The 27,473-nt window shown below is 35.6% G+C and overlaps 2 protein-coding genes across 12 annotated transcripts in view; one reads left to right on the plus strand and one right to left on the minus strand.

The window, feature by feature from the left end:
• LOC110261071 (uncharacterized) overlaps nt 1–27,473 on the minus strand; it is an 856,894-nt gene that overhangs the window by 245,671 nt on the left and 583,750 nt on the right. The gene's annotated exons all lie outside the window — the stretch shown is intronic.
• Nucleotides 1–27,473, plus strand: part of WDR72 (WD repeat domain 72) — a 215,829-nt gene that overhangs the window by 136,036 nt on the left and 52,320 nt on the right. For 8 of the 11 annotated variants that reach the window (XM_013992975.3, XM_084969784.1, XM_021095093.2 and 5 more), the window contains one exon: nt 593–788. In XM_013992975.3, coding sequence (XP_013848429.3) covers nt 593–788 — 196 coding nt within the window. Of the gene's footprint in view, nt 1–592; nt 789–17,963; nt 18,090–27,473 lie in introns of all 11 variants that reach the window. The other 3 variants (XM_084969737.1, XM_084969745.1, XM_084969775.1) reach the window with 1 other exon arrangement.

A 27,473-nucleotide genomic window follows, 5' to 3' on the forward strand; every position in this document is an offset into this window, starting at 1 on the left:
CTTCATTTTAAAAATGAAGATAATGAATTAGATGTCCTTTGGCAAGTATCCCCCTCCTCCTCTCCTCAACCACAGGTCCTTGACTAAGTATGTACAATAATTGAAAGGCAGGCTTTGCAGTATTTTAAGCTATGTAAAACCGTATACACATACACACAGTTCAGTGAGATTTATTATTGAAGTCTTATCTTTAACGTTCTGTATTAAACCTAGTTTAAATCAAGTGTTTTTGGCTAAATCATACTTCAGAACTACATATTATTTGAGGAGCAAAACTTGTCTTTAAGGGCAATATGTTATATACAATTTTCTTTATCTTCTGGTGGAAATGAAAATATTTTATGAAAAGAATTGAGAGCTTTTTTAAACTTTCTTTTTATAATCTCTGAAGATTTTTTTAAAGAACAGTATGATGATTTGTGTGCCAGGTCTTAGTAACTGGATTTCAGAGTTGTTTCAGATGCTAATTCTAGTGGGATGGAGCATTACAATTTAAGTGAAACCTATTCAAATAAAAATTCCAGGCTTTGAGTTTTGTGTAAGACCCCAAGCTTTTGTGATAACACTAAAAACTAATTCATAAAAAATACAGGTAACTGAAGCAATACAAGCTGTTCTCCTGGCAGAAGTTCAACAGCACATGAAGACTTTAAGAAAGGCATCAGTCAATAATGAGCCAATGTCTGTGGCGGAGAATGGTGACTATGAGATGATACAGATCCTACCAAAGATGGAATGGGCAGAGGAGCCAGAGCTACAGTGTACTGCAGACACTTTGCCTCTGCAAAGTAAGTGAAAAATTTATTGGCATGCACTTTCATCAGAACTTTTTCTGCTACTTAGAACATGTTGAGAATATGAGTTCACAATATATCATTTCTGCAAAGACCAAGCCAAGTGCCCTGTTTTTGACCTATTCTGCTATCAATTTCCTCATAATTGTCAAGTTTCTAATTCTAAATTATATTTACAATTAATAATTATTTTATAGAACAAAGGTTTGTATTATTTATAAAATGTTTCAAAGTTAAGTCAGTAAAAATGAAAACAGAATTAACAGTAGTAGCTTAATAGGGCATAAAGTACAAAGATATCCTGATAACAATGGGTCCTCAATTTGTTTTCCTTTGATTCCATGATAATAGCCATGTGCCAGTTTTTTTTGTTGTTGTTAGTTGTTTTTGTTTTTCTTTTCTAGAAGTAAGGAATGCAGTACAAACTAAAACTGTTTCACATTTGGACTACTTGATTTTTTTCTATAAAAAATTTTACCATTGCAACTTTATAATCATAGTGTTTATGGTTTATAACCTGCAAGTGAATCTAAATTTCTGCTGTAAAATGTTATCTGATTTTTCAGCCTGTTAGCAATGATTTTAAAATTAATACATAAAAAAGTAAAAAAAATTAAGTAAAAATTAATTTTATTTTCAATTTTATTAGTAAGCTTTTGATGAACAAATAAATTTATAATGTGATTAAATATATTTATATATTAAGAAAACAAGTTATAAATTTATATTTCAGGTTGTTAAAAATTGTTAGGTACTTCTTTTTTTTTTTTTTTTTTTTTGTTGTTGTTGTTGTTGTTATTGTTGCTATTTCTTGGGCCGCTCCCGCTGCATATGGAGGTTCCCAGGCCAGGGGTTGAATCGGAGCTGTAGCCACCAGCCTACGCCAGAGCCACAGCAACGCGGGATCCGAGCCGCGTCTGCAACCTACACCACAGCTCACGGCAACGCCGGATCCTTAACCCACTGAGCAAGGGCAGGGACCGAACCCTCGACCTCATGGTTCCTAGTCGGATTCGTTAACCACTGCGCCATGACGGGAACTCCGGTACTTCTTTTAGTTCTAAAAAAGACATTTTATTTGGAAAAAAAGATTTTGTTTGGGACACAGAGAAATGTTCCTATATTTAAAATGTTAAATCTTAAAATAGGTGTCATTCTTTAAAATGTATCATATTTATTTCTTCTTATTAATTATAAGGTTACTGATTAAAGAGCACTATATGTAGTGAGAGAGATGTATCAGGAAAAGGCTTTTCACTGAAGGCCAAAGACCAAAATAGATAGAATATTTCTTACTGCCAAGACAGTCACTGAGGCTGGTAAATTCAATAAGTAATTTATTAAAGCTCAATGGTGATTTCAAGTCATTTGTTTGTTTGTTGTCCAGAAATTAGCTTTAATTATCTGTTAAATTCACCCACTTTATAGAACTCCTTTTTGATCATATCCCATAACTGCAGTTGTATTACCCCTTTCCAGCAAGAAGTAGAAAAATTCCTTTTTAAATCATTTTTCAGGGACTACATCTGAGTTCTTGATTCATCTGGAGAGTGTCATTTAATAGATTTCTTTCAATTCTTCAAAGAAAGCTAGTGTCATTCATCCTATATTAACTCTCATTAGGTGGTATTTCTGTGCCTTATCCCTAAACCTTAGTGTCTAACTTATCCATTGGCCCACAGCCCTCATCCTGGGTGAGAAATTCATGGCAGGCTATCAAAGTGAAACTCTGTATGAGTTTTGTTATGACATAGCTCACACATTATTTGAAATTTCACCAGATTGGGCCCTGTTCTGTCCCCAGAAAATTCTCAGATATATATTCTATGGAACTGAGTCTTACTAAAGACATCGGGATCTTAATAGATATTATCTATCTTTTGATCATTATTGAATGATCCTTTGCCAGTGTTAAAACTTAGGGTTACTTTGTGATAAGAATCAGATCACAAAAATATTAAAGCTATTTTATATGTTGGTGTATGAAATTTAGAATGTTTCATTTAAAATAAATATAACATTCATAAAATGTTGAGCACATGTTTCCCTAAGAAATATTCCCTGTAGGAAAATACATACTGCAGTTGCAATAAATAGGAAGCAGATAACAAGCACTGAAGAGGAAAATTTCCAAGCAATGTTATACTGGATATTAACATTACTTTTTTTTTTCCCCCTTTCAGAAGAACTTAGTAAAATTACAGGGAAAGTTTTAGACCTTTATTAGTGGTATATACTATATTACTTGATGGAATTTTTACAAAATAAATAAGCAAAAGGCTATTTTATTTATTTCATATGTCCTGATTCAAAGGTTAAGAAGATGGTGTGGGTACTATTCACTGAATATTGTTATTCCTCAAATTTTATAGGCAGATTTACTTAGCCCCAGTGTCACAGCAACATATATCATTTTATCAAATATTCTTATGATACATGGTTTATGTTATTTAATTTTATCAGGCCCTTGCTCATTTTTCCTCTTTGAGTTCCCTGTTGCTCCTACCTTTTTTTTTCTTCCCTATTTCCTTTTATTCCTTCTTGGTTCTTTGATTTCTTGATGCGTCTTATTTGGAAATCATTTGGAAAGTAACAGATAATGATTTTTTTTTTTGCTTAGTTATTCATAAACTTCTTTTATGCCAGGGTGGAGTACATTTGGTTTATTACATTATGGTAATATGACAATAATAGATTATAAGGAAAAATAATATTAACAATAAAAAGTTATTGTATTCTTAATGCACTCTTAACACTATGCTAAGTATATTAGGAATGCTATCTTCCTTTTTCCTTTTATTTTCACATAATCCACAGGAACCCTAAGGCTCTTTTTCCAGTAACTGAATCATTTGTGTAAACAACTTTACAATTTTTTTAAATGTCCATGTTCATGGAAATGAAGTTACAAAATACAGTTGAAAAGAACTACTCTCTGAAGAAGAGAGATTCCCATGGTGCTACTAGGTTTTTCTGTGGATAAGCCTCTGTAAATGTTTAGATTGACATACTAATTATGCATCTTTCTCATATACATTAAAATAAATAGTATTTGAAAAAAGTTCAACTAGCCATCTTTTTTTTTTTTTTTTTTTTTGGTCTTTTTGTCATTTCTTGGGCCACTCCAGCAGCTTATAGAGGTTCCCAGGCTAGGGGTCTAATCAGAGCTGTAGCCGCCAGCCTACGCCAGAGCCACAGCAACGCGGGATCTGAGCTGCATCTGCAACCCACACCACAGCTCACAGCAACGCCGGATCCCCAAACCACTGAGCAAAGCCAGGGATCGAACCCGCAATCTCATGGTTTCTAGTCAACCACTGAGCCACGATGGGAACCCTCAACTAGCCATCTTGAATGGTAGTGTACATCTCACACTTTGAGACAGACTTCCTATTATTATTCCATTTTTTAAGTGATTAACTGTACTTAAAGGAGGCACGTGCCTTGTCTAGAGTCACAGAATTATGAAAAATAAGGAAATGAGCCCAAATATTCTTTTAAACACTGTATTTTTTTCTAATAAGCTACATTTTCTGTATTGGTAGCATGAAGGAAATTTGCTCTAAATCAGCCTGATCTAAAATTTGAATAATTTATTGAGTGCTTTTCTTAGATTTTTATTCCTCTCTCATAAATACACTTTATATTAACAAAGAAAATGCAGTGTTCAATCATTGCCATCTCAACCCTTATAATAAAGAAAATCACCAGGTTTCTTGAACTATTTGTACATTAGATGCATCTAGAAAGCAACAGAAATCAAGTAAAGCAAGAGTTGAAGCCTAATGTGTATTTGAACTTTATAATTTTGAATCTTATTTTTCTGTGTTTTCACTTGTTACATTGTATAGTGTGTATTTTAATTGAAGTCTTAATATTTGTGTATCAGTATTTTATGGGATAGTGGTGGATTTTATCTGAGTTTACATTTTTATAAGGATTACATTGCTATCTTTCTTGAATCTCTTTAATAAGAAATAGAATAATAGAAATAAGAATAAGTTAACATTAACATTTGAGGCCAAGATTTATTGCTTTAAAAACAGCAATAGTTTATATTATTAAAAAGAATTTGAAAGTTATTTCCATTTTTTTAATGTTATTTGGATCAGTTTAAACAAGTACTCTAAATTGTCCCATTAAATAAATTGGTTGAAATAGAAATGTAGGCTTTGTAGATAAAACTGTCACCTTAGAATTATTGGCTGAATTTAAATTCATGTTAAACTGTGTAGTTGCGAAGATGATGCATCAGATATGGGTATTGCAAATAATATTTATTATGTGCATAATTTTCAAAGTCTTATCTGCAAAGCTAAATAATGAAAATGTGGTCTTTAAGTAAAATCAGGATTTTGTAGTAAATCAAGGAAATAAATATTCAACAGAAAAATGTTGTAGTCCTGGTGGCCATCTGTAGAAGGACTGACTCAGCACAATCTGCTTCTGCCTGCTGAATTTCTCAGAAGATCTGTCTAGTTGTAGAAAGGCTTTGAATATAATGTATGACTACCTCACAGATAAACTCTTTCTTTATAAACTTATGATAAATGCATTTTCCACCCCCTTTGAGGTCTTCAGGCTAAGTGAGAAGGTCAATGCATTCTTCTTTATTGTCACAGAAGTCATTTAGGAGAGATCTGTGTGAGGTGAGTAATCAAGAAGCAGAGAAATAATGGGTGACACATCATAGGAATGCCTTGTGTATAGTGAGGTCTTAGGCTTTCTCTCTTAGTGAGATGGGAAAACACTTGAGCAAACATAGGGCACATCTTTTAATGGGATTTCATTGCCTGAAGTTCAAGGCTATAGATAGAAGCTAGAAGACCAGTTGGGATATGCTAATACAAATGATAGCAGCTTGGAACAAATATGGTGGCTTGGATGGAGAAGGTAAGAAGTGATCAGATTCTGAACGTATTTGAAAGTATAGCTAATAATGTCTGCTGATAAATTGGATATGGAGGAGTGAGATAATGAAAATCTGTGCTTGCATTTTTTTTTCAAACAAACCTTGATGCATAGATTAACCTTGGTATACTGACATGGTTCCTATGTCAGATATTACAGTGTTGCATATGGCATTCCAGGTATACTAAAGGAGAGTGGAAGATTCACTTCATAGAAAGCCACCTCTCCCACTTTCAGTTTTAAGTATCCTTGCTTAGACGACCTACAGATTTTATTTTCTAGTATTACCTAAACTAACTCTCAGAAAATGAGCAGAAGTTTCCTCCCAAGAAACTATGGATTGAAGATGATACTAATAATGTAAGCCTAAGCAAATGAGATGTAAATGGCACTGTCAAACTTATTTTAAGCTATATCTGGAGATATATGTATGTGTATTAATGTCCTTTTGACATTTTTATTTTTGTGTTATTTTAGAATGGACTTAATATTGATATACTAATAGCACATATATTATTGATAAATATAGCATGTGTATTATTGATAAATATAGATAGATAGACAGAAAGACAGGTGATGCATACATCAGAGTTCTTCCTTGCTATTCTCTGCAAGAAAGTAACTCAACCACAGCCTTTGGGTGGACTAAGAAGGCAAATATAAGCTTTTGGTTATGTGGGGCTGATAACTTGATACTCTATATTGCACACTGTGCTATCTCCAAAATTTTGAATACATCCTTATGCATCATTCATCTTTATCATTCCTCTGTGCATTGATCCAGTGTTGGTAGTATCACAGAGAATTAATTGGGAATCCCCAGGTGAAGGCCACAAACTAGCATCAAGGTAACTATAAATGTGTCAAATGTCACAAATGAGTCTGTAGGAGCACATAAAAGCAGTACCTACCATATTTCAGAGTCAAGATGTCTTAGAAGAACAAATGCCTAATCCAAGACCTGAGAGATGAGCATGATTTAGCCAAACAAAAAAAGTTGGAGTAGGAGAAGGCAGCAGTTTGCTAAGACCACTAAAACCACCTATGCTCTTTTTGTCCTCCTAAGATTTATCTGATCCATACATGCATAAATGAAGAACCTAGATTTTGGAGAGAAACTCATATGTGTTTACTTTCCCCTCTGGAGAATATCTGTATCCTCTTTGAATCTTATTGTGCCAATGCCTTCCACTCCTAACCCTCAACATTCCAGAATGACAACAATTGTAATAGTGATGATAACAGCTAACATGGATATGGCTTAGTTTGTTCTAAGTGCCTGACATACCTTAAATCATTTGATCCAGGCAACAGTTCTGTGGGGATAGGTATTAGTATTATACCCATTTTATTGATTAGCAAATGGATAAAAAGAAGATAAGTAGTTTTCTCAAGGTCTCATTACCAAAAAGTTACAGAGTTAGAAGTCAAAAATCCAGGCAGTCTGAAATCAAAATCTGGGGTCTTCATTACTATCTGTCATTGTTTCCCATTTAACCACAATTTTCCTTCACTATTTCTTAATTTAGCAAATATACCTGAATATCCAAGTACCTCTTATATGACAGTTACAGAGACAGCTATTACCCAGGTTAGGAATCATGAGGCAGCAAAATTCTAGCTATTTGGCATAACAATAGAGGAAAGATTCTCTTGAATAAATTAATGAACATGTATCAAATACCCAATGTCCATTCACCTTTGGATAAGACACTATAAGCTATGTCACTTAAGATGTATACTTAATACTAAAGACTTTTGTTTAGAATATAAATTTACATAAAAGTATTAGTGGTTAAAAATTAGAAGGTTTTAACATCTGGAAACTAGAAATGCCAAGTGGTAAATCTTAGAAATGAAAAAGATTTGGCAAATACCTATTAGTCAAAAGGCATAAGGGCTTTATGGGAGGAAGAGAAGAGGAAATTTAAATTTTCATTTTTATAGATTAATTTGACTTATGTAATATGCTTCATCTTATTTAAATATCAAGCTATTCATGTTAGATGATGAATTTACATACGGTAAGTAAATAATTTATCACCTAGAGTATATTACATGCCTTTCAAAAAACATTGTTGCCATTTGGGCTTAATATATGTTCTGTCTTATTTTTAGCTTCTTGTAAAATTGATGGAGAAATTTTATCATTTCCCTTTTTCCCCATATAAATTCATCTGAACTTCTCCATTGCCTCTGCCCTCTCTGTATCATCTTAAAGATTTCATCGCCTTAGAAAGACTGATAGAGTTCACTGCTCTTTTTACCAAAGTAGTTTCATCTTTCACAGAGATTGAGATTGATGATTTTCATCTTGGCATATGAAGAACTAGTGTATTTCATTGTCTTCTTTCCTCATGAGCAATCAAAATGCCAACCTGGCCCAGCTGTGCAGAGACAGTAGCATCAAGGAATTAAGTTAAATATTTCCTTGGTAACAGTTGTGCAGGCACCACTTTATCGATTATTGTCTGCATACCTATTTAAATTTATTGACAAAGAAAAAGTGATCTAGATTCTGTCACTGAAATCAATGTGTTTTGCGCTATTGTTCTCCAAACTGAGACTGGGCTCCCAAGACTGACCTCTCAAGGACAGGGTCGGGTCTATTTATCTTTCTCCCTCCCATCACCTGGGATGGCCCTTCACCTAGGCTCTGGTAATAAGTGATTATCGAGTGGATGGATGAATGGATGGATCACAGGGTAGTTTGTACTAAAGATTCAGCCAACTCGTAATTAGTTAAAAAAGAAGAAGAAGAAGAAAAGGATAATCAGCCGATTACTTTTCTTTAGAAGCCAGATATAATTTTTAATATACACGTGAAAATTGCATTTTCTAAGCATCAGCATCCCATGATTAATGCGTGTACACATAGCAGGCTCACAAAAAATTTAAGAGACATATGAATGAATCTAGTTTGTAAACATCCTGAAAGCTTCTCTTTCCTGATGGTTGATTACTTGGCTCTTCACCATACATTTTGTCATGACCTGATTTCAGTCTGATTTTAGGAAGCATGAAATTTCTGAAATTCATATTCTTTTTCTTCATTCAGCTATAGTTTCTCCATGGAAGTATTTAGGGAGCTGCTGTATCAAACACTATTTCCACAGTATTTGGGTTGACACCCTAGGTTCTGACTCTTCTGTCTCTCTTTGGATTTCTGGTTCATTCATGATCTCCTATAGCCAGCAGCTCAACACTGCTAACCTGGAGTTGTGCCTACAACCTGGCTCACCTGGGTCAGCTTCCTTCCTATTGAGTCTATCCCTACCTCTTGACTCTGGCACTTTATATAATATTTGTCCCTCCATCAAGTGTAATTTCATTAGCCAATTTGAATATGCAGTCCTAGTTCTGGAATGTTGATGCAACAAAATTTAGTTGATGCAATGAAATTTAGTTGATGCAACTAAATTCTTGAGAGAAAAAGCAGGGATTTAGTTAGCTTTGTATTCTGATCAGATAGTACAATGCCTTGCACATGGCAAGGCAATTGCTCAAGAAATGGTAGCTGAAGAAAAAAATATCCATGCATTCTCATGTTCCTAGACCATCTCACTCCATCAGAATGTCATTCACCTTGCTGGTAGGACCCTTATTTTTCCATTTTAACTTGCCAATTTATCTGCTCAGTTTTTACCCTTGGAACAATATGAATAACTTCAAAACATCTCTCATTAAGCACTTACTATGTCTAAGGTGCAATGTAAAGTACTGAATTTTTTTTTAAATCACATCACTTTATACATTTTTTGTATATCCTTCTAAATAGTCTGTATCCTCTGGCACTCTAATTGTTTGTTTATTTGCCTTTCCTTTCCACCTCTCTGAACTCCTTGAGGGCAAAAGTTGGAATTTATTAATCTTGTGCTCCTAGCAGCTAATGCACCACGTGGCTCATGATGGGTGCTCATTAAATGTTTGTTGCCTGAGTGAGTGAAGGAATGATAAATGACAGGCAGAATGAAAGAAATGCTAAATAATATGTTAATCATATGAAGCTGGGAAGAGAATGGAAAAGATCACTATAGGGATGATAGTTTTCTTCTAAAATGTTAATCCAGAGGCATTTCTTCAAATACATTTATTTAGTTCAGGGGCAATTTATCTGCCTAGAGAGCCACCAGGAAAAATTAATGCTGACAGATGTTTGAAGACAAAAAAAAAAAAAAAAAAAAAAAAAAAAAAAAAAAATGGCAACCCCTGAGAATAAGCTAAAGAAATAAAGACAGTTAAAGAAGGGTTGTTACTTTTCTTTTATCTGCTGCAGATGAATATGGGCCCTTTATTTATATCCCTGTAGGAACACCTGTCCTCCAGCCAAGCAGCCCTGCTAATCTGGGGCAATGTCAAAGTGCTTCTTAGTAGCTAAATATACATAAAAACATGTTATGTGAACAATTTTCTAGCCTCTCAGGTTTCTTCTCATCAAAATGAGGTTGGTCTTGAAATTTTAGAAAATTTAAATGTGGTGGTTCTCAACTTTTTCAGTCCTAGAATGGACTTTATAGCTAATATCTTGTAATGTTCCCTTTCTAATTCTAAAATGAAGTTCGTAACTAATATAACCTATCTAATTAATATACAATTTAAAGGAAAAAAAATCAAGAAATTTATAATAAAAATATATGTTAGTAGGTAGTATAATAAATGATATAATAAATCAGTAACTGGGAAATATCCCATTGCTAAGAAAATGACAGCTGCTAGTGCAGACCCTGCATAGTGCATGGTGGTACTGTCAATGAGATGGGTGTCCAGATAGAATCTTTTTGGTAAAGTTCTGGTCAGTAACAGCAGTGAAATATGGCCATTCTTTGACATACAGAGTTAGAGGCCTTCCTAGAAAATCGAAGGTATATTAAAAAACCTTGAAACATCCCTAAGTGTACTGGTCTCAGGAAATTATAAGCAGGGGTTTCCCTTCCTTGAATTTCCAGTGGAACATTTGGAAAACATGTGAAATATTGGGACAAGTTATTGTGAAGGACTGCCCTGAGCACTGCATGACACCTGGCATTTCTGGTCCCTGGCCACTAAATGCCAGTGTCTCCATCACAATCTCTGGGGAAACCAAATGTCCTTTGCCCCAGCAGTTTCCAAAGCCTTCCTCTAGGGGGCTGTACCAACCCTGCTGACAACTAAAGCCTTCAGGAAAAGAAGTCTACACAATCTGAGGCCTTTGTTTCTATCCCTTTCTCCTTTTGAAAGTACACAGGAAGGTGAAAAGGAATTGGGAAGCTCCAACTAACTGAAAAAGTTCCTTCCTTAGCTCCCTCATGTTTGCTCCTTCCTTTGTGCTCCACCCATGTTGGTCATAACACTTACCAGGATGTGTAGTAAACTATCTGATTGCAGTTCCGTTTCAAAAGAACTTGTCCTATCCCATCACTTTCATCTTATATCCTCAAAGCCAGGCCTGGGTCTGGCATAGAGTCAGTGTTTTTGGCTGATTAAATGAAGAGGGCATGTTACTGACTATTGAGCATTCTCCAAGGAAGTCATTTTTAAAAAGCCCAAAATTTATAATTGAATTAAATTATTATTTCACAATATAGAATAAACATAGCACATATTGGAATTTAAAAGTTAGGGGAACTTTTTCTCAATATGTCAACTGAGCAAAACTAGAAATGAGAATAATGAATGAAAAATGATACACAGACAGGTTCATTTAAATGATTGGGAATATTAATTATAAAAATTTGGCTTGAAACATGCAGTTGATTTTTTGTTTTGTTTTGTTTTGTTGCTTTTTAGGGCTGCACCCACAGATTATGGAAGTTCCCTGGCTAGGGTCAAATCAGAGCCACAGCTACCAGCCCACACCACAGCCACAGCAATGCAAGATCCAAGCCACATCTGCAACCTACACCATAGCTCACAGCAATGCCAGACCCCCGACCCACTGAGCAAGGCCAGGGATTGAACCCACATCCTCACGGATACTCGTTGGATTTGTTTCCACTGTGCCACAATGGGAACTCCCAAAACATTACTAATTTTTGATACATTTTATCTTTAAAGTCCAATAGCCCATTGGTAGTTTATATTAAAATTATTTTTTGAGAAGTTTATAACACCCCTTTACATATACAAAGTACGTCCCCTGGTATCTGTAGCAGAGTAGGGAATAACCTATCTGATTAATCATCTAGGTGGTAGGTCCATCATCCATCTACCCATCTATCCATCTATTCATTCACTCTACCTCTTTTGAATATATTATATGTTAGGTGCTCTGTTTCATAAGCTATCTACCAGCAGTCGGAGAAAAATGTGGTTTCTACTTTCCAAAAGGCAGATTCCTGTAAACCTGAGGACACAAAATACTAAAGTTCAAAATACTAAAGTTCACATTGCTGTGGAAGCATAGAGAACCACCAACACTTGGGGATAATTTTTAGATATTTCACATAGGAGAAAACATTCATCTGTGCTCTGGAGAATAATAGTGTGGCAGGCATAAAGAGATGGGCTACTTAGATCATTCTGCAAGAGAGGATAACTTGCCCAGATGTGAGGAGTGTGGTCAGCTGACAGCTGTTGGATTTATTCCTGAATTGGAGCAAAGATCATACTCTTCTTAGGACAATGACTGAGCAAGGTGGTGATATAAGGGTCTAGCTATTTCCTGTTCATACCAACCTCCTCTAACAGGTGATTTTGCTCTGGCATTTCCATTGGGCTGATAGATATTCTGTCAGATCTGCATAATGAATAGAAAGCTCCTTACTCAAGTCTGTTTTTGCCCCTTTTCTTTCATGGGTGTTACTCCCCAGTATACCTTTTGCATTTCTAACTCCATCTTAACATCAGCTTTTGGGAGGACCCAACTGACACCAATGGGAAAAAGCTTGGTGCAAGAAAGGTATTTCAGACAAAAGGAATAACACGAGGATAGACACAGAGGTATGCAATGTGGCCTGGTCAGAAAATAGGGATAAATTTTGGAATGGGCAGGGTATAAGAAATGAGGATGCCCCAGTCTCGATTTAGAAGGTGAGACACCTAGAATGTAAAGGTTTTGGTGTGGGGCTTTCTCCTGAAAAATTAAGCCAGCCATTACAGATTATATTAAGAGGACAAGTAAGGCATTTCCAGTGCAAAATAGAGAGTGAATAAAGCACCAAATGCAAATAAACCCCTGTGTCCAAATTTTGTCAGCGAACCTCTCTCTTTAGTAATTATTTATAAAGCAATGCTTCTTTTTTTCTTAATTTTTTATCACTTCTTCATAACATTAGGTTATTTAGATGGAACATTAGTGGTTTATGTCCCACACGGAGAAAGAAAATACATTCATATTATATAGAGAAAAGTAATTTTATATCCTTGCTTTTAGACCAAACAACACTGAATGTCCTCCAGGACCATCAGAGTCCAAGTCATATTAGTAACATCTTCTGAGTTGTTATGTTTCTTGGTGCCAATTTGAAGTTATTTCTCTTCCTTTATATTTGGCCATTATCTTAATCCCCCACCTTTTTTGAGTCAGTTCTTAAATTTTTCCCCACTTGTATTTGTACAATACTTGGTCTGATTTTTTTATCTCTTTTTGGATGCATGTGTATAATTTACCATATGTTGACAAGTTTGGGTTTCGCCATTCTTTTTTTTTTCTTTCCCTCTTTCTATGTACGGATTTATGTAGACATTATTGACCTCCTCTTCTACCAACATGCTTAACTAAAACATTAAGTAAGAGCAGGTTTATTAAGTGTTTGCTATTAGACATTTTCCAGGAATAGGATATATTATTTCTCTTTACCACTTAAAAAAACCTTGATTTAATGAATAGAATTTTAGCAAAGCAAGGTAACTTTGAAATGTGCTTTTTCATGTGTTTATATTAATATCCAATGAATAATTTCAAAGGTTAAACTTTATGATCCATCTCTTCAAGCCGTCTACTTAAGTTTAGAGTCATTACATCATCTGCTTCCCTTATGCTATTGATTTATGTTTCTTTCAAGCTGCTGAGATTGGGGAGTATAGTTTATTTTTTATATGACATACTCTGCACTATGAAACAGTTTTAGAAGGTAATGGCAAAGTACCTGTAACACAGTAGAGAATTGCCTACTCACCTGTGTGAATCTGTATGGTATCCATTAACATTTGTCTGCAGTTCTGATAATACTGAAAGAAAGGTTGTAATCGGTCTTTTTTTTTTTTTTTTTTTTTTTGTAGCAAATATGTCGAGGGGATTTCTAGGTAATAGTACTACTCAGATACCATAATGTGTCTGTGTTTAATGATGAGGAATGCAAAGGAGTTTTTAGAATTTTCTTGGGGATCTCCCATTTCAAGCTCAACAAATTAGCTAAAGTCTATTCATAATGTACTGTGAAGAAATGTTTGCTTCAAGATTGCCAAAATATCTGTTTGAATATTATTTTCAGAAACTAAAACAAAATTTTTAAGTGGATTAATTTCCAATGATTAATATAACTTTTTCTAGAACTTATAAAGTTTACATAAAGTAAACTTTTTATTTTTTACATTTCTTTTTATTTCTTACATTTATCAAATGATATGAGCCTTTGCACATTTCAATGAAAGGAAAACAAGGACCTGAAAGACTTAAGTACATTTGCTGTGTTGATATAACTTGTGGGAAAATGATCTTAGACTAAATTGCATGCTCCTATTTGCTAATCTCAGATTCTTTTCTATAAATCACACTCATGGAGCATCATGTACAGGATGGAATTTACAAAAGAATAAGTTCATTTATTGATGCAAATTTATATGTTTCCCTCTATCTAAATCCTTAGGAGGATATTGTCATTTTTTAATGTTTCCAATGGCTCATTTTAAAGGAAAATATATTACACATTTAAACAATGAGTTAAACTATTTCTACTGTTAATGGCAATTCACTTTTATGATATTCATATTGTAAAAACCAACTCTTAGTCTAAAGTATAGTCTGATGAATGTAGTATGTTTATAAATTGAAGTCATTTCATTTCTTCCATAGTAAATTTGTTTTAAATATCAGTTTATTATATATATTCACTTGTATTATAAATATTTCCAGTAAGCAAACACAAATCATTTTTATATTTAGCATTTAAAATGTATCTTAACTTGAACATTAAATCATCTATTAAATATTCAATTAAAGTGGGTTTTGATCCATTTTTAAAAATTAGTGGTCAGGTATTCAGGGAAACGAGCTTGCAAGATATTTCTAAAACACAATTCACTTCATTTCTTGTTCTGTATATTTTGTCAGAGAATGCCTTAATGTAACAGAAATCAGATTTGGTGTGTATTTTTACACCAAATCAAATTGTGCAGGCGCCACCCACAGCTTTCACCAAAACATAAAGGATAAGATTCCACCATAATATAACTTAAGAAACAAGTACGGCCCTAGAAGAGGTCCATACATGAAAGTGGCACTGCAGAAGAGTATGTTTTACTGGAAAACCACGTGTCTTATAACAAATACCATTACAGGGCTGGATTTAAAAAATAAGTTGACTTAGCTGAGTTCTGACTTTTTGGAATCTGTATGTAAGACATATATGTTGTTTCTAGTTATTCTGCAGGCATAGATCATAAGCATAAAAGGTACTGAAAAAATGTAAGAATGAAACTGTAATATAGTAGTGACTAATGGTATAAAGCACTTAGATGCTCCAGTTATAATAATTATATGAAGAGGGTGAAGGCATCATAAGTCATTTTATTTATTACAATTGGCAGGTTTCCCTTCCTAGTTGTATTGAATATAGTCTTACTTTCCCTGTCTTCTACTTGCCCAATCCTCAATTTCCCAAATTCACAAGCCATAATTACAAAATTTGTATTCTTAATCTATTCTTTTAATGTGTAGCAGTAATCCAAATTATGAATTCCTTTTATCAAATCTGAAATGAAAAAGTCAAGTATTTTTTTATAGATTTTTTTTAGAACACAAATTCTAAAATTTTCCATTTCTGATTCCTAGAGGAGAGAGCTGTGTGCTATCTCCATATGCGTGGTTACTTAAATACCAGAAAGTTAGTACAAGATAATTTTTACACTATGAAGTGAGCTAGGTTATTTTTACCTTAATATGGGATCTTATACACAGCCCTGAGATTTTGCAAAATATTAGAAAAATAAAGTCAAGCTTCACCAATAATTCCCATCTTATATTGTAAAGCATAAACATTTCTGAAGATTTTTACCAATGACTAGCTTCTCTTTGTTATTTGAGGAATCATCTAAACTGCTATTGTAAAACTTTCATAAGTATCTGAATTTTTGTAAAACTGAAACAATCAATGAATTAGACACACCTATTAGCGTAATTTTTTTCTTTTTTAGGGCCACACATGCAGCATATGAAAGTTCCCAGGCTAGGAGTCAAATCAGAGAGCTACAGCTGTTGGCCTACACCACAGCCACAGCAACACCAGATCCGAGCCACGTTTGTGACCTATGCCATAGCTCATGGCAGTGCCAGATCCTTAACCCACTGAGCAGGGCCAGGGATCGAACCAACATCCTCATGGATAATAGTCAGTTTCGTTTCTGTTGAGCCACAATGGGAACTCCTTATTAGTGTAATTTTAATAATTTACATATTACAAAGTTAAACACTGAAATCAAGAATATTTCTATTGGGAGTTCCCATTGTGGCTCAACGGAAACAAATCTGACTAGTACCCATGAGGATGCAGGTTCGATCCCTGGCCTCACTCAGTGGGTTAAGGATCTGGTGTTGCCATGAACTGTGGTGTAGGCACAGATGTGGCTCAACTCTGGTGTTGCTGTGGCTGGGGCATAGGCTGGCAGCTGCAGCTCTGATTTGACCCCTAGCCTGGAAACTTCTGTATGCTTTGGGTATGGCCCCAAAAAGCACACACACACACAAAAAAAGAATATTTATATGAATTATGAGATATGAAATAAAGACAGTTCAATGACAGTAATGTGGTTGCCAAGAGGAAGGGGGAGGGAGTGGGATGGACTGGAAGCTTGGGGTTAATAGATGCAGACTATTGCCTTTGGAATGGATTAGCAATGAGATCCTGCTATGTAGCACTGGAAACTATGTCTAGTTACTTTTGATGGAGCCTGATAATGTGAGAAAAAAGAATGTATATGTGTATGTGTATCTGGGTCACCATGCTGTACAGCAGAAAATTGACAGAACATTGTAAATCAGCTATAATGGAAAATAAAAATCATTATATATATAGAAAAATATATCCAATTCACTTTAGTATATTGCTTTGGGTACACTACAGAGAAAAAAATTATAATTTATCCTAGTAAGCAGAATAGCACTTCAATAGCATTTGTTTGTATAATTTTACATGAGTGAAACTGTTTACTACTAACAGTAAAACACACATATGCAACCTCTTTAACCAATAATACATTTATAAATTAAAAATATACCAGAGGTTAGTCTTAGATATTCATAGAAACAGCTATTTGGCAGCATAAATCAATGTGTTTATCATTTCTAAGTTTATTAAAAATTAGTATAAAAATTTGCCTTTAAAATCACAATGCTTTAACAAGCGCTATGGCACATATTTTAAAGAGAAAATTTTAATCAGACGGTTATTCAGTGCCCTCTGAGAAGTGTCGAGGTTCCATGGAATATAGGTTAGAAACCCCTGAACAGGGTCCTGAGGATAGAGGATGAATTGTTTCTTTTGTCCACCCCTGCACATAATACAAAACTGCAGCAGTGCAACAGATAGTTGTCTAGTTACCCCAGTTTCATTTTTTTCAATGACACTTTTAGCTGTCTGTTTTATTTTTAAAAAGAAGACTGATCTCATGATTTGAATAATATGAGCTGTTGTCTAGTTTCCTCCTTTTAAGACTCAAATTATAAATCACAAACCATGTCACCTCAGAATGCACCTTACATTTCTCAGTGCCTCAGTTTAGTGCCAGCTGGTGCCAAGCAAGCTGCTGACTTGCACAGAGAGGAATTCCAGGAAGTCGTCGGAGCAGGCCATTTTCCAATAATGCTCCCTGGCATGGACTCAGTTCAGAGCTCTCTTACAAATGACTATTACACTAAGATCATGATGAGATTTCCTAGAAGTACACGCAATGCTTTTCACTGAAATTTCCTATTCAAAACTTTTTGTAAAAATGGAGATTTCCTCCTGCATTCCTAATGTCACATAATCATATGTCAGTATATTTGAGTGTCTCTTTAAGATAGGAGACACATGTTTTAAAATTAAATTATTATTCTTTTCACCCCATATCATTTCATTTCAGATATTTGGCTTAAATTATACTGGATTTTTATGTCTTTCTTCAAGATGGCTGAAGAGCACAAGAGTATTGAATTATTAATTATCTCTATTAATTCTGTCAATCAGCAGCAGCCATTGAGAATTCATGGTGGGTAAATGTTGCAGTAAGTACTCTAGACATGGGGCATCTATCTTGAGTGATCTCAGATTAGACCTATCAGAGCCTACCACTACCATAGCACCCACCATTGAAAGTATCTAAAGCACATAATAAAGTTCTTCAGTGATAGATGTTAATCACCATGTTCACAGGGTGAAATTTGGATGAAGAGAGATAACGGAGTCCTCAGTTCTACCTTGGATTAAGGACTGACTCTAGCTGTTGGCTCCCATTTCTTGACCTTTCTGTTACAGGTATTTGGTGTTCATTTGATTTTGAATGCCTTTATGGGGTGATGGAGAGAGGGCTCTTAGAAATTAGTATAGTATTTGGCATGTGAGTGGTACTCAAATAATATTACTTAATAGTAGGAACTTTGAGTCAAGATCATTTGAAGGTCATTGAGTCTAAACTTTGCTTTTCTGCCCAAGAAGCTGAAGCTCAGAGAGGCCCAGACACAGCTAGTTAAGGAGTGAGATGGTATTTAAACCTAACACTTTCCAATATTTGATGATCTTTTTAAAATGGCCTGGTGGTCCCCATTTAGTATTTCTACCCTTTTCTCTGGTTGTTCTTGCTTGCCAGTCAAGCTTAGTATTTTTTTCTAGTAAGTGGCAGATAAACTATATACAAAAAGATATGGAAACCAGTTTGTATACCTCTAAGTAGTGCTTGATAGGCTTAGAGCCTCTAGGTCTAGATGAAACTTAAAAGCAGGGTACTTTCTCCCTTTTTCTTCTTGTAGGCTTCCATCTTATTCCAGGGAGACTATTAACTAACTGAGGTCAGTATATTATTAGAGTAACCTGTCATAAAGGCAGCTGCCCTCAATAGCTACAGTGACTTATAAAAACAAATTTGTTCAAATCAGCTCTATTTAAAACCCTTCAGTGGTGCAATGCTCTCTAGCAGTTTTTCTTTAGGATCAACTAAACATTTAGACTCACAAGATGACTATACACCATACCTAGCACCTGTCTACTCAGAAGGGCAGAGATCAGGAAACAGCTCACCTACTGGATGGCAGCTGGTCTTCCTCACTGGGAGTCCTGCAACAGTCTAGCGGCTCAGCTCTGGAAGTCATTCTCCTTACCCACCTTTTATCTCTTTCAGCAATCCCACAGCCATTGGCTTGCCAGGTTCACTCTCAAAAACATCCAAAGCTAGGATGATGGGTTTTTATGGTTCATCTATAGTTCTTCCTAGTCCAGGTACAATTTACCAATGAGAGGTTAGTAATGATAGGTAAAAAGGTGTTTTTAGTTTGTTTGTTTTTGTTTTTTTATTTAGGAACATGTGGCTTCCCTATTCTCTTCGGATACAGTGCATATTATTTGAATGATTCACAAGGATAATTTTCAGCTAGCCATTGCTTGCCTCTCTAGTCTCATCTTGCCACCTTCTACTCACCTTGACCCCAAAAATTCAGCCAAACCAAACCCTTTTGGTTCCTCCAAAGGACCTATCCCCACTTGGCTCTCACACATGTTATATTCAGGCTTCACACATGCTATTCCATCTCTCATTTATTTATTTAAAATTTTTGAGCATCTTTAGTGAGCCAAGCAGTGAGCAAACTCTTGAGGATACAACAAGGAAAAGGAGAGCCTTGAGGAATCTGCAGCACCTTCCTGAAAACCTCTTCCCTCTCCCATCACTGATTGAGACCTTCATGTCCCAAACCCAATGTTATAGCCTCTGGGATGCCCTCTTATCCCCCTAAATCGGTTAAATGTCCTACTCTTTACTTCTGTCATAATACTGACTGTGCTGTATTGTCATTGCCTGGTTTCTTGTCTATTCCTCCAAGAGATTGTGAAACTCATGATGGGAAAGGAGTATGTCTAAATTGCTAATGATTAAATCCCCAATGCCTAGGTCAGTGCCAGATATTCTGCAGATATTTGATAAATATTTGATAAGCAAATGGATAGATGATAATTCTAGAAATATCAAGAATTCTGGAGTTATAATATCTGTTTAAGAAATAATGTACTTCTGGATTTCCTGTTGTGGCTCAGTGGTTAACGAATCCGACTAGGAACCATGAGGTTGCGGGTTCGATCCCTGGCCTTGCTCAGTGGGTTAAGGATCTGGCGTTGCCGTGAGCTGTGGTGTAGGTCGCAGACACAGCTTGGATCTGGCATTGCTGTGGCTCTGGTATAGGCTGGCAGCTATAGCTCCGATTCAACCCCTAGCCTGGGAACCTCCATATGCTGCAGGTATGGCCCTAAAAAAGACAAAAGACAAAAAAAAAAAAAAAAAAAGAAAGAAAAAGACAAAAAAAAAAGAAATAATGTACTTCTAAAGGTAAATTTTCAGGCCCTGTTATAGGTAATGAAGAAGATATTTTAGGAGTATGTGCCCACCATAATCTGAGAGATAAATCTAGTTCTTTACTTTTTAAAAATTATTTTTATGAATAAAAAAGCAAAGCAATAACATAACAAAAATGGAGTAAACTTAAAAATATTGATGACCAAGCATTAAATCGCTATGATAACAAATTTTTATGATTGGATGATTCCCAGTTACTTAAAAACCTAAAACCAGTGTTAATTTTAGTTGACAAAAACTGAGGCCAAGGAGGTAGAGAGTTAGGGCTTAAAACACTCAGAAACAAATCTAGGAGTCTTATTCTCACTTAATGTAGTTTTTGAAGTTTGGCTTAGCAACTAAAGAAAAGAAATTGTTTCTCATTAAGATATCATATATAGATGCATCTGTGAGGATAAACCTCCTTTCCTGGAACCATTTTTCCCAGAATTTATCATATGAGTTCCAATATAAAGCAGTATTAAGTCACATGTAGAATATACCTCCCCAGTCTTCCAAAAAGGTACAAAAATGCTCTTAAATATGACAGTTTTAAACATCAGCCACCTATAAAATCAAAGAACATGATATTGAGCCCTATTTCAAAAGCCATGTCTTTGATTGACTGAGATAATGTGGTCCAAGACATTATTTTCTGATGGTCTGAGAGTGCAGGGATAGAATTTGGAATAGTGTAGGTAAATGGATAGTTAACATACCCATTTAGGCTTTTTCTCTCAAATATCAAATATCTTAAATGAGCTTCGGAAAAGGTGCTGGACCACTTTCAATTTGCAATCAAATTCCCTTAATAAGATTTTACAGTGCAGAAACTCTTCCTTGCTGATTAAGATGAGAGCCATAATTTTATAAGTCGGGTATTGACCAAACTTCTTAAATAAGGAGAGACAGCACACTGGAACTCAGCCATGAACAGCCTGAGCGCTTACAAGTAGCACCCTAGTCTGTTGGAAGAAGTAGGGGATCTTTTGCAAGATCAGATGCATAGTAGTAATGTCTAGAGACAGCTGGCTCTTAGAGCCCTACAGCACAGGTACACAGTGGTCACTAGATGTGTATTCTGAGTGATTTACACAGTACTTCATGGAAAGAAGAAAAATTCAATTGCCAGCATTTAAAAATCAGGAGATTTCATAAAATATTCCGTATTTCTGGCTTCTCATGAAAAACAGGAAGAGATGCCACACTGAGTTGTCATTTTAGTGCAACAACAGTAGGCTGGAGCTGAGTAGCAGGTTTTCATGTCAGACAAACTTTTTAAAGTGAGTGTGGGCCTCCAGGTCATCTTAGGGTCCACCAAACCTGCTTTATTCAATTTTTACTAGGTTCATGGGGGAACTGAGGTTTTGACCTGTTCAATACTGTCACTAGGGAACTTAAGCCTGAAAAATTCCCTATGTGTATATTTGTGGGATTGAGGAAGGAAAGGAAGAGGACAGGAATTATCATTTAACAAGCATCAGAAATTTACCTAATAAATAATAAGCACTGCACAACATATATGAAAAAGGGAGTAAGACACGAAGAAACCTTAAGGTGTGTCCTTTGCTGAGGGCCATGGTAGTGACTACCCTGAACCCACCTGCTTGTGGAGAGCTGAGAGAAGCTGAGGAGATGCAGGCACTATACCTTACTTCTCTTTTCTGAACATTCTTAAAATTTAATTTGAAAATGTTCATCTTATTACTATCTCAAGGCATCTGTGAAAGAAAAAAAAAAATCTGTTAACATTGGGGATTCCTTTCAAGTGTGATTATCTTGTGAGATGTGGGAGGCATGTGCTGGTTGATATGTCCTCAACTAAATTCTTGTTCTTAATGGTACATTCCTTGCTACACAAGCTAGGTAAAGTTAGACTTCTAATAAACTAATAATAATGCAATGTCATAAGGACTATTTTAGAAGCGCAATTAAGAGTACAATCTCATGGGTGAATGGAACAGGCTCAAAGTTGGGGTAAGGCCTGTTTGTGAACTGTTTTGCGTGCCATACTGTAGGTGCTAGGAACTTTTCAGGTTTATAATTTAGGTATTTCTCAGTATGGTAGATGGATCAAAGATTGAAGAGGGCTGAAGCAGGGTGACCAGTTATCTCAGTGGGCTCGAGCTACATCTTCTTATAATCTTATAGAAATTGTTGGCTATTAGTTCTACACTCTCAGAAAGCTGAATGATTGGAGAACCTTAACATCAGCAATTAAGTGTCTATGTGTTATGGGCACTGACAGCATTTATTGACATGCACAGGTTAACACCAATCCAATCATGGGCACTAATATTCAAATTCAAATGTTTATCATTCCACAATTTTAGTAGCAGGCCAAAAGTTCTCTGTGCTTTGCACACATTATCTAATTTAATTTTGGTAACAACTTTGTGAACTAGGAGCTGTTACCTCCATTTTACCGATGAAAAAACTAAGTTCAGACTCCTTCCTAAGATATATGACCTGTTTGCATTAAACAAACAAACAAACAAAAACAAAAAGAAATGGGCCCCGGTTGTTCCTTTCAAATATCGACATTTTTAAGACGTTAAAACCCTAGGTTGATTTTTATAACTGCTAATAAAGTTGTGTTAGAGGATATATAGGGTTACTAGATTTCAAAATGAGGATGTTTGTGTTAGTAATTAAAACTTTATTTGCAGAACGATCATAGTTTTATTTCAGTGACAGAGCATGCAGCAAATAGTATTGATTATAGACTAATACATAAAGTGTCAGTACCTGGATATAAAGCATCTCCTTGGCATATTGTAGAAATTGGCCATGAATTACTTCCCATTAACATCAAAGATTAAGTCCACATTTACACATAAAAGTACATACTCACTTGGCAATTTTTAAATATAGTTAGTGATGATTCTCCCATTGAATTTGGAACATATGATATTAGTACTCACTTGAAAAAAAAATCCACTACTGATTTCCCTATATTGCTTTTTGCTTTTGGAAATATGTATGTATAAGAGTGTAACATACATAAATTATATATGCACATATGAGAATATCCTTGCAATTGACTTATGCATTATAAAGAATTAAGAAGCTTCCAGCTGACATTCAAGAGTATCTGTTAAATATCCTAGGATACATCATTCAATTAAAGAAATAAAAACAAATTCAAAACTAAGATGTTAACAAATAGGAAATGCTAATGAAATTATTGATGTTAAAATTGATAAAGTAGTTAAAAATACAAGAAAGGGGAGTTCCTGGTCATGGCACAGCAGAAACAAATCTGACTAGTATCCATGAGGATGCAGGTTTGATCCACGGCCTTGCTCAGTGGGTTAAGGATCCAGCCTTGCTGTGAGCTGTGGCATAGGTTGCAGACACAGCTCGGATCTGATGCTGCTGTAGCTGTGGTGTAGGACAGCAGCTAGAGCTCCAATTTGACCCCTAGCCTGGGGAATCTCCATATGCCATGCATGCAGCCCTAAAAAGACAGAAAAAAAAATAAGAAGAAGAAAGAATCATGAAAAGTAGTTCATCAAGTGATATTTTTCAGAAAGGCAGTGACCAAAGTAAATCAGAAAAATCCTAGCCTCTGAACACACACAGAATTAGACTCCAACATTCTTGAAAAAGAAAGGGGCATGTATTGTATGAATAAATGTATACAATTGTGAACTGATACAAAATGCAGACAATTAATATGTACTCTCCTTTGGCCTAAAGATTGTTATAAAATTAGTAACACATTTAGAATTGATGGTGTCTTGGAATGAAGGAAATACACACACACACACATACACACACACACACACACACAGATATACATTTTAGAGGGGATCTTTTGGATCAAATGAGGTACTTAACAAAAGAGGAACAAAGTTAACTGAGGTGATATTTCCTGAGGTGTCACAGGAAAAAGATGTTTCTTAACAATTTGCTCTCAGAGTTAGTTGGCACTATTTGGAATCTATGACCATCAGAGAGAATCTCCTGTTGCAAAACATGCCACCTCCACAGCCTCCCAACACTAACTCTAAAGGCACTGGTATTCAGCAAAGCAACATAAAGTACTTTCATTTAGTTGGATTCCCAATAATTAAAAATCCCAATCACTGTGGGAAATTCATATTTGCGGTGAAATGATATAGAGACTATGATTCTCTCCTGAAGAGGAGAGCCAAAATTGTTGTTGATGCTGATGAGGATCAGGAGTTTCTCCAGAAGAGCAATACCTGGAGCACAGCATGGATAGTGACAAAAGACTTGGGTTTGTTTGTTTGTTTGTTTACCCCAGTATCAGTCTGTCATTGCCTTCAGGCCACCCCAGTGGGGAATTATTCCACTTCCTAGGCCTCTCTAGTCAAGTTGGTTTCTGTTTGCTGAGGGCTATTCCCAGAGAAAGATCAAGGCAGCAGTGCCCCTATTCTCTCTCAGCGGTAAAAAAAAAAAAAAAAAAAAAAAAAAACTTATAATTTTGAAGAGGTACAACTTACCAGCTTTTCTTTTATGGGTTGTGCTTTTGGAGTTAAATTTAACAGTCTTTTCCTAGTTCTAGATCCTGAAAATTGTCTCCTAGTTTTTATATTAATGAGATTTTTTTTTTAATTTAAGTTTTCAATGTGAAAGGAAGAGACCATAAGAGGAAAGAAAAAAGAGACTGTGCCTACAAAAGCATATGTCCTTGGCGAAAGATCAGCTTACTTCTGAACTGAATGTGAATCACCTTTACATACCTTTCACTTAAAGACCATAAAGACCATCTACTTTAAAGGTTCATTGTTTTTATAGTCCATTTGTTTCATGGTTCACCATTAATGCAAAGATAAACAGAAACAAAAGATAAAAAAAAATATGAAACAATGTAAATTGTATTCCCTCACTCACATAATGACATCCTGGGGGGCATGATGAATGAGGTCATTACTCTTGTGAGAGCAAACCTGAATACTGTGAGAGGAGAGGCTTAATTAAAGCTATAGCAACTATGCCTATTTAAAGATGTCCAGGTGGCTTGTGTCTTGTAGTGCTTTCATTCTACATTTGGTCCTGTGGATGCAAATTAATGTTCCATAAGTTGATGCACAAGATAGAATTCCTGATATATGGAATTCTCATGACTTGAATTGGTGAGCGTGACTATTCTATGATGATATCAGTCTTGCTCTATATTTAGTACATATTTTGGCCAGTAGATACATGCTTCAATAATATTATAGCAGACAGCTCTCAGCGTGCCTGTCGGTTGGTGCTTCCTTCTCCCACAGCCTTGTCCATGACCTTTAGGGGAACCAGTATCTATAGGGCAGATACGTGAGCTACAGGACATGTGGCTCTGTGACCCCAGTCATCTCTAATTGGACCAGCAGTGGTTAGAGACCTGGGACCTACCTACACCACAGCTCACAGCAACGCCAGATCCTTAACCCACTAAGCAAGGCCAGGGATCGAACCCACAACCTCATGGTCCCTAGTTGGATTCGTTAACCACTGAGCCACGACGGGAACTCCACCAATGCAGTTTATTTTTGATGAAGATCACAATGACCACATGAAGTCAAAGATGGACTGGCAATAGTAATTCAAAGCATAGAAAGCCCATCTGTAGAGAAAGACAAAGAAGAATGATCACATGTGCAAATAGGAACAGACAGTTAAGTAGTATAAAAAGAAAGAAAACTGTGGACTCATATGTATGTTTCAATAAACTCCCCACTTTGCTTAAATACTCTGAATTCACCCAATTCTCTTAATTACCCTAACACAATTGGTAGGTTAAATATTATTTTACAATTTAAATATCATCATTAAAAATGTCCCCTACTCTTTGTGCTAAACTCCATAAGATAATGGAAATTTGCATGTGCCAACAGTATGTTTTATATATGCTTAAAATATAAGTTGCATTGATAGAAACTAGGAGCTCAGCTTCTGGGAAATAATAACTCTCACCTGGAGCTTTGTGATACTTGTGACATGATGTGTAGTCTCTGCTGCAGATGATCAGTAGTGCTTTAGAGCAGGAATTGATGAGGGACTTTAAAAAACATAAGGTGGAACGTGACTAGAAAAATTTTGCCTCAAAAAATAAAATCTTAGGAGTTCCCTTGAGGCTCAGAGGGTTAAGGATCCAGCATTGTCACTGCAGTGGCTCAGGTTGCTGCTGTTGTGCAGGTTTGATCCCTGGCCCAGGAACTTCCACATGCTACGAGTGTGGCCAAAAAGAAGAAAAAAAAAAATACAGTTTATTTAGTAAATTAAAGTAACTTAAATGTTTAAAAATAAGATCTTAGCTTGGGCACTATGATTAGTGACTACCCTGGTGAAAAGGGGCAAGACTGCTGAGATTGTTCCAGGAGCCAGTATAAGGGCTATTGCTAGACATATAGGGAAATTTGTGTACAGTATTTAAGGAAAAATATTCAAACTCTTAAATCTTTTGAATGGTGTAACAGCATGCTTCAACAAGTAATAAAATTCCTATTATGGCTGTTGTTTAAATAGTGGTGATCAAAAAGTCAAAGTCACTGTTTCGGGTATGAGATTAGTTAGAAAATTTCTATTTTCCATTTTGTAGAAATTGATTTCTTTATTTTGAACATCTTAAGGATCTGTTAAAAGCAAAAAGCTACATGCTTAAGAGGAACTGCTCTTTAAAGCAGCAGCTGTTTGTTCCCGGGTTTCAGCAAAATGAGTGAGTAAATGAATAAGTAAATAAAAGCTGCTGCTTCCGCATGCATATACATATGTGTGAGTTACATATTAAATGCTGACTAATATGGACTTGATACAAATCACCCCATCTATTTATAAAAATCAGATATTTGTTGACCAATATTTAGAAATTATAGCTTATTTATGATTTTCTTTTTCAAGGCTGAACCTATGGTATATGGAAATTCCCAGGCCATGGTCAAATCAGAGCTGCAGTTGTGGCCTGCCACAGCCATGGAAGCATTGTATCTGAGCCACATCTGCGACCTATGCTGCAGCTTGTGGCAATGCCTGATCCTTTACCCACTGAGCGAGGTCAGGGATTGAACCCACATCCTCACAGATACAATACTGGGTCCTTAACCC

The sequence above is a fragment of the Sus scrofa genome, chromosome 1 (genome assembly GCF_054392235.1).
Source record: "Sus scrofa isolate SSC_HxYL_T2T_F1_AM1 chromosome 1, Sscrofa_HxYL_maternal_Yorkshire_Landrace_v2.0, whole genome shotgun sequence".
NCBI classification, from domain to species: domain Eukaryota; kingdom Metazoa; phylum Chordata; class Mammalia; order Artiodactyla; family Suidae; genus Sus; species Sus scrofa.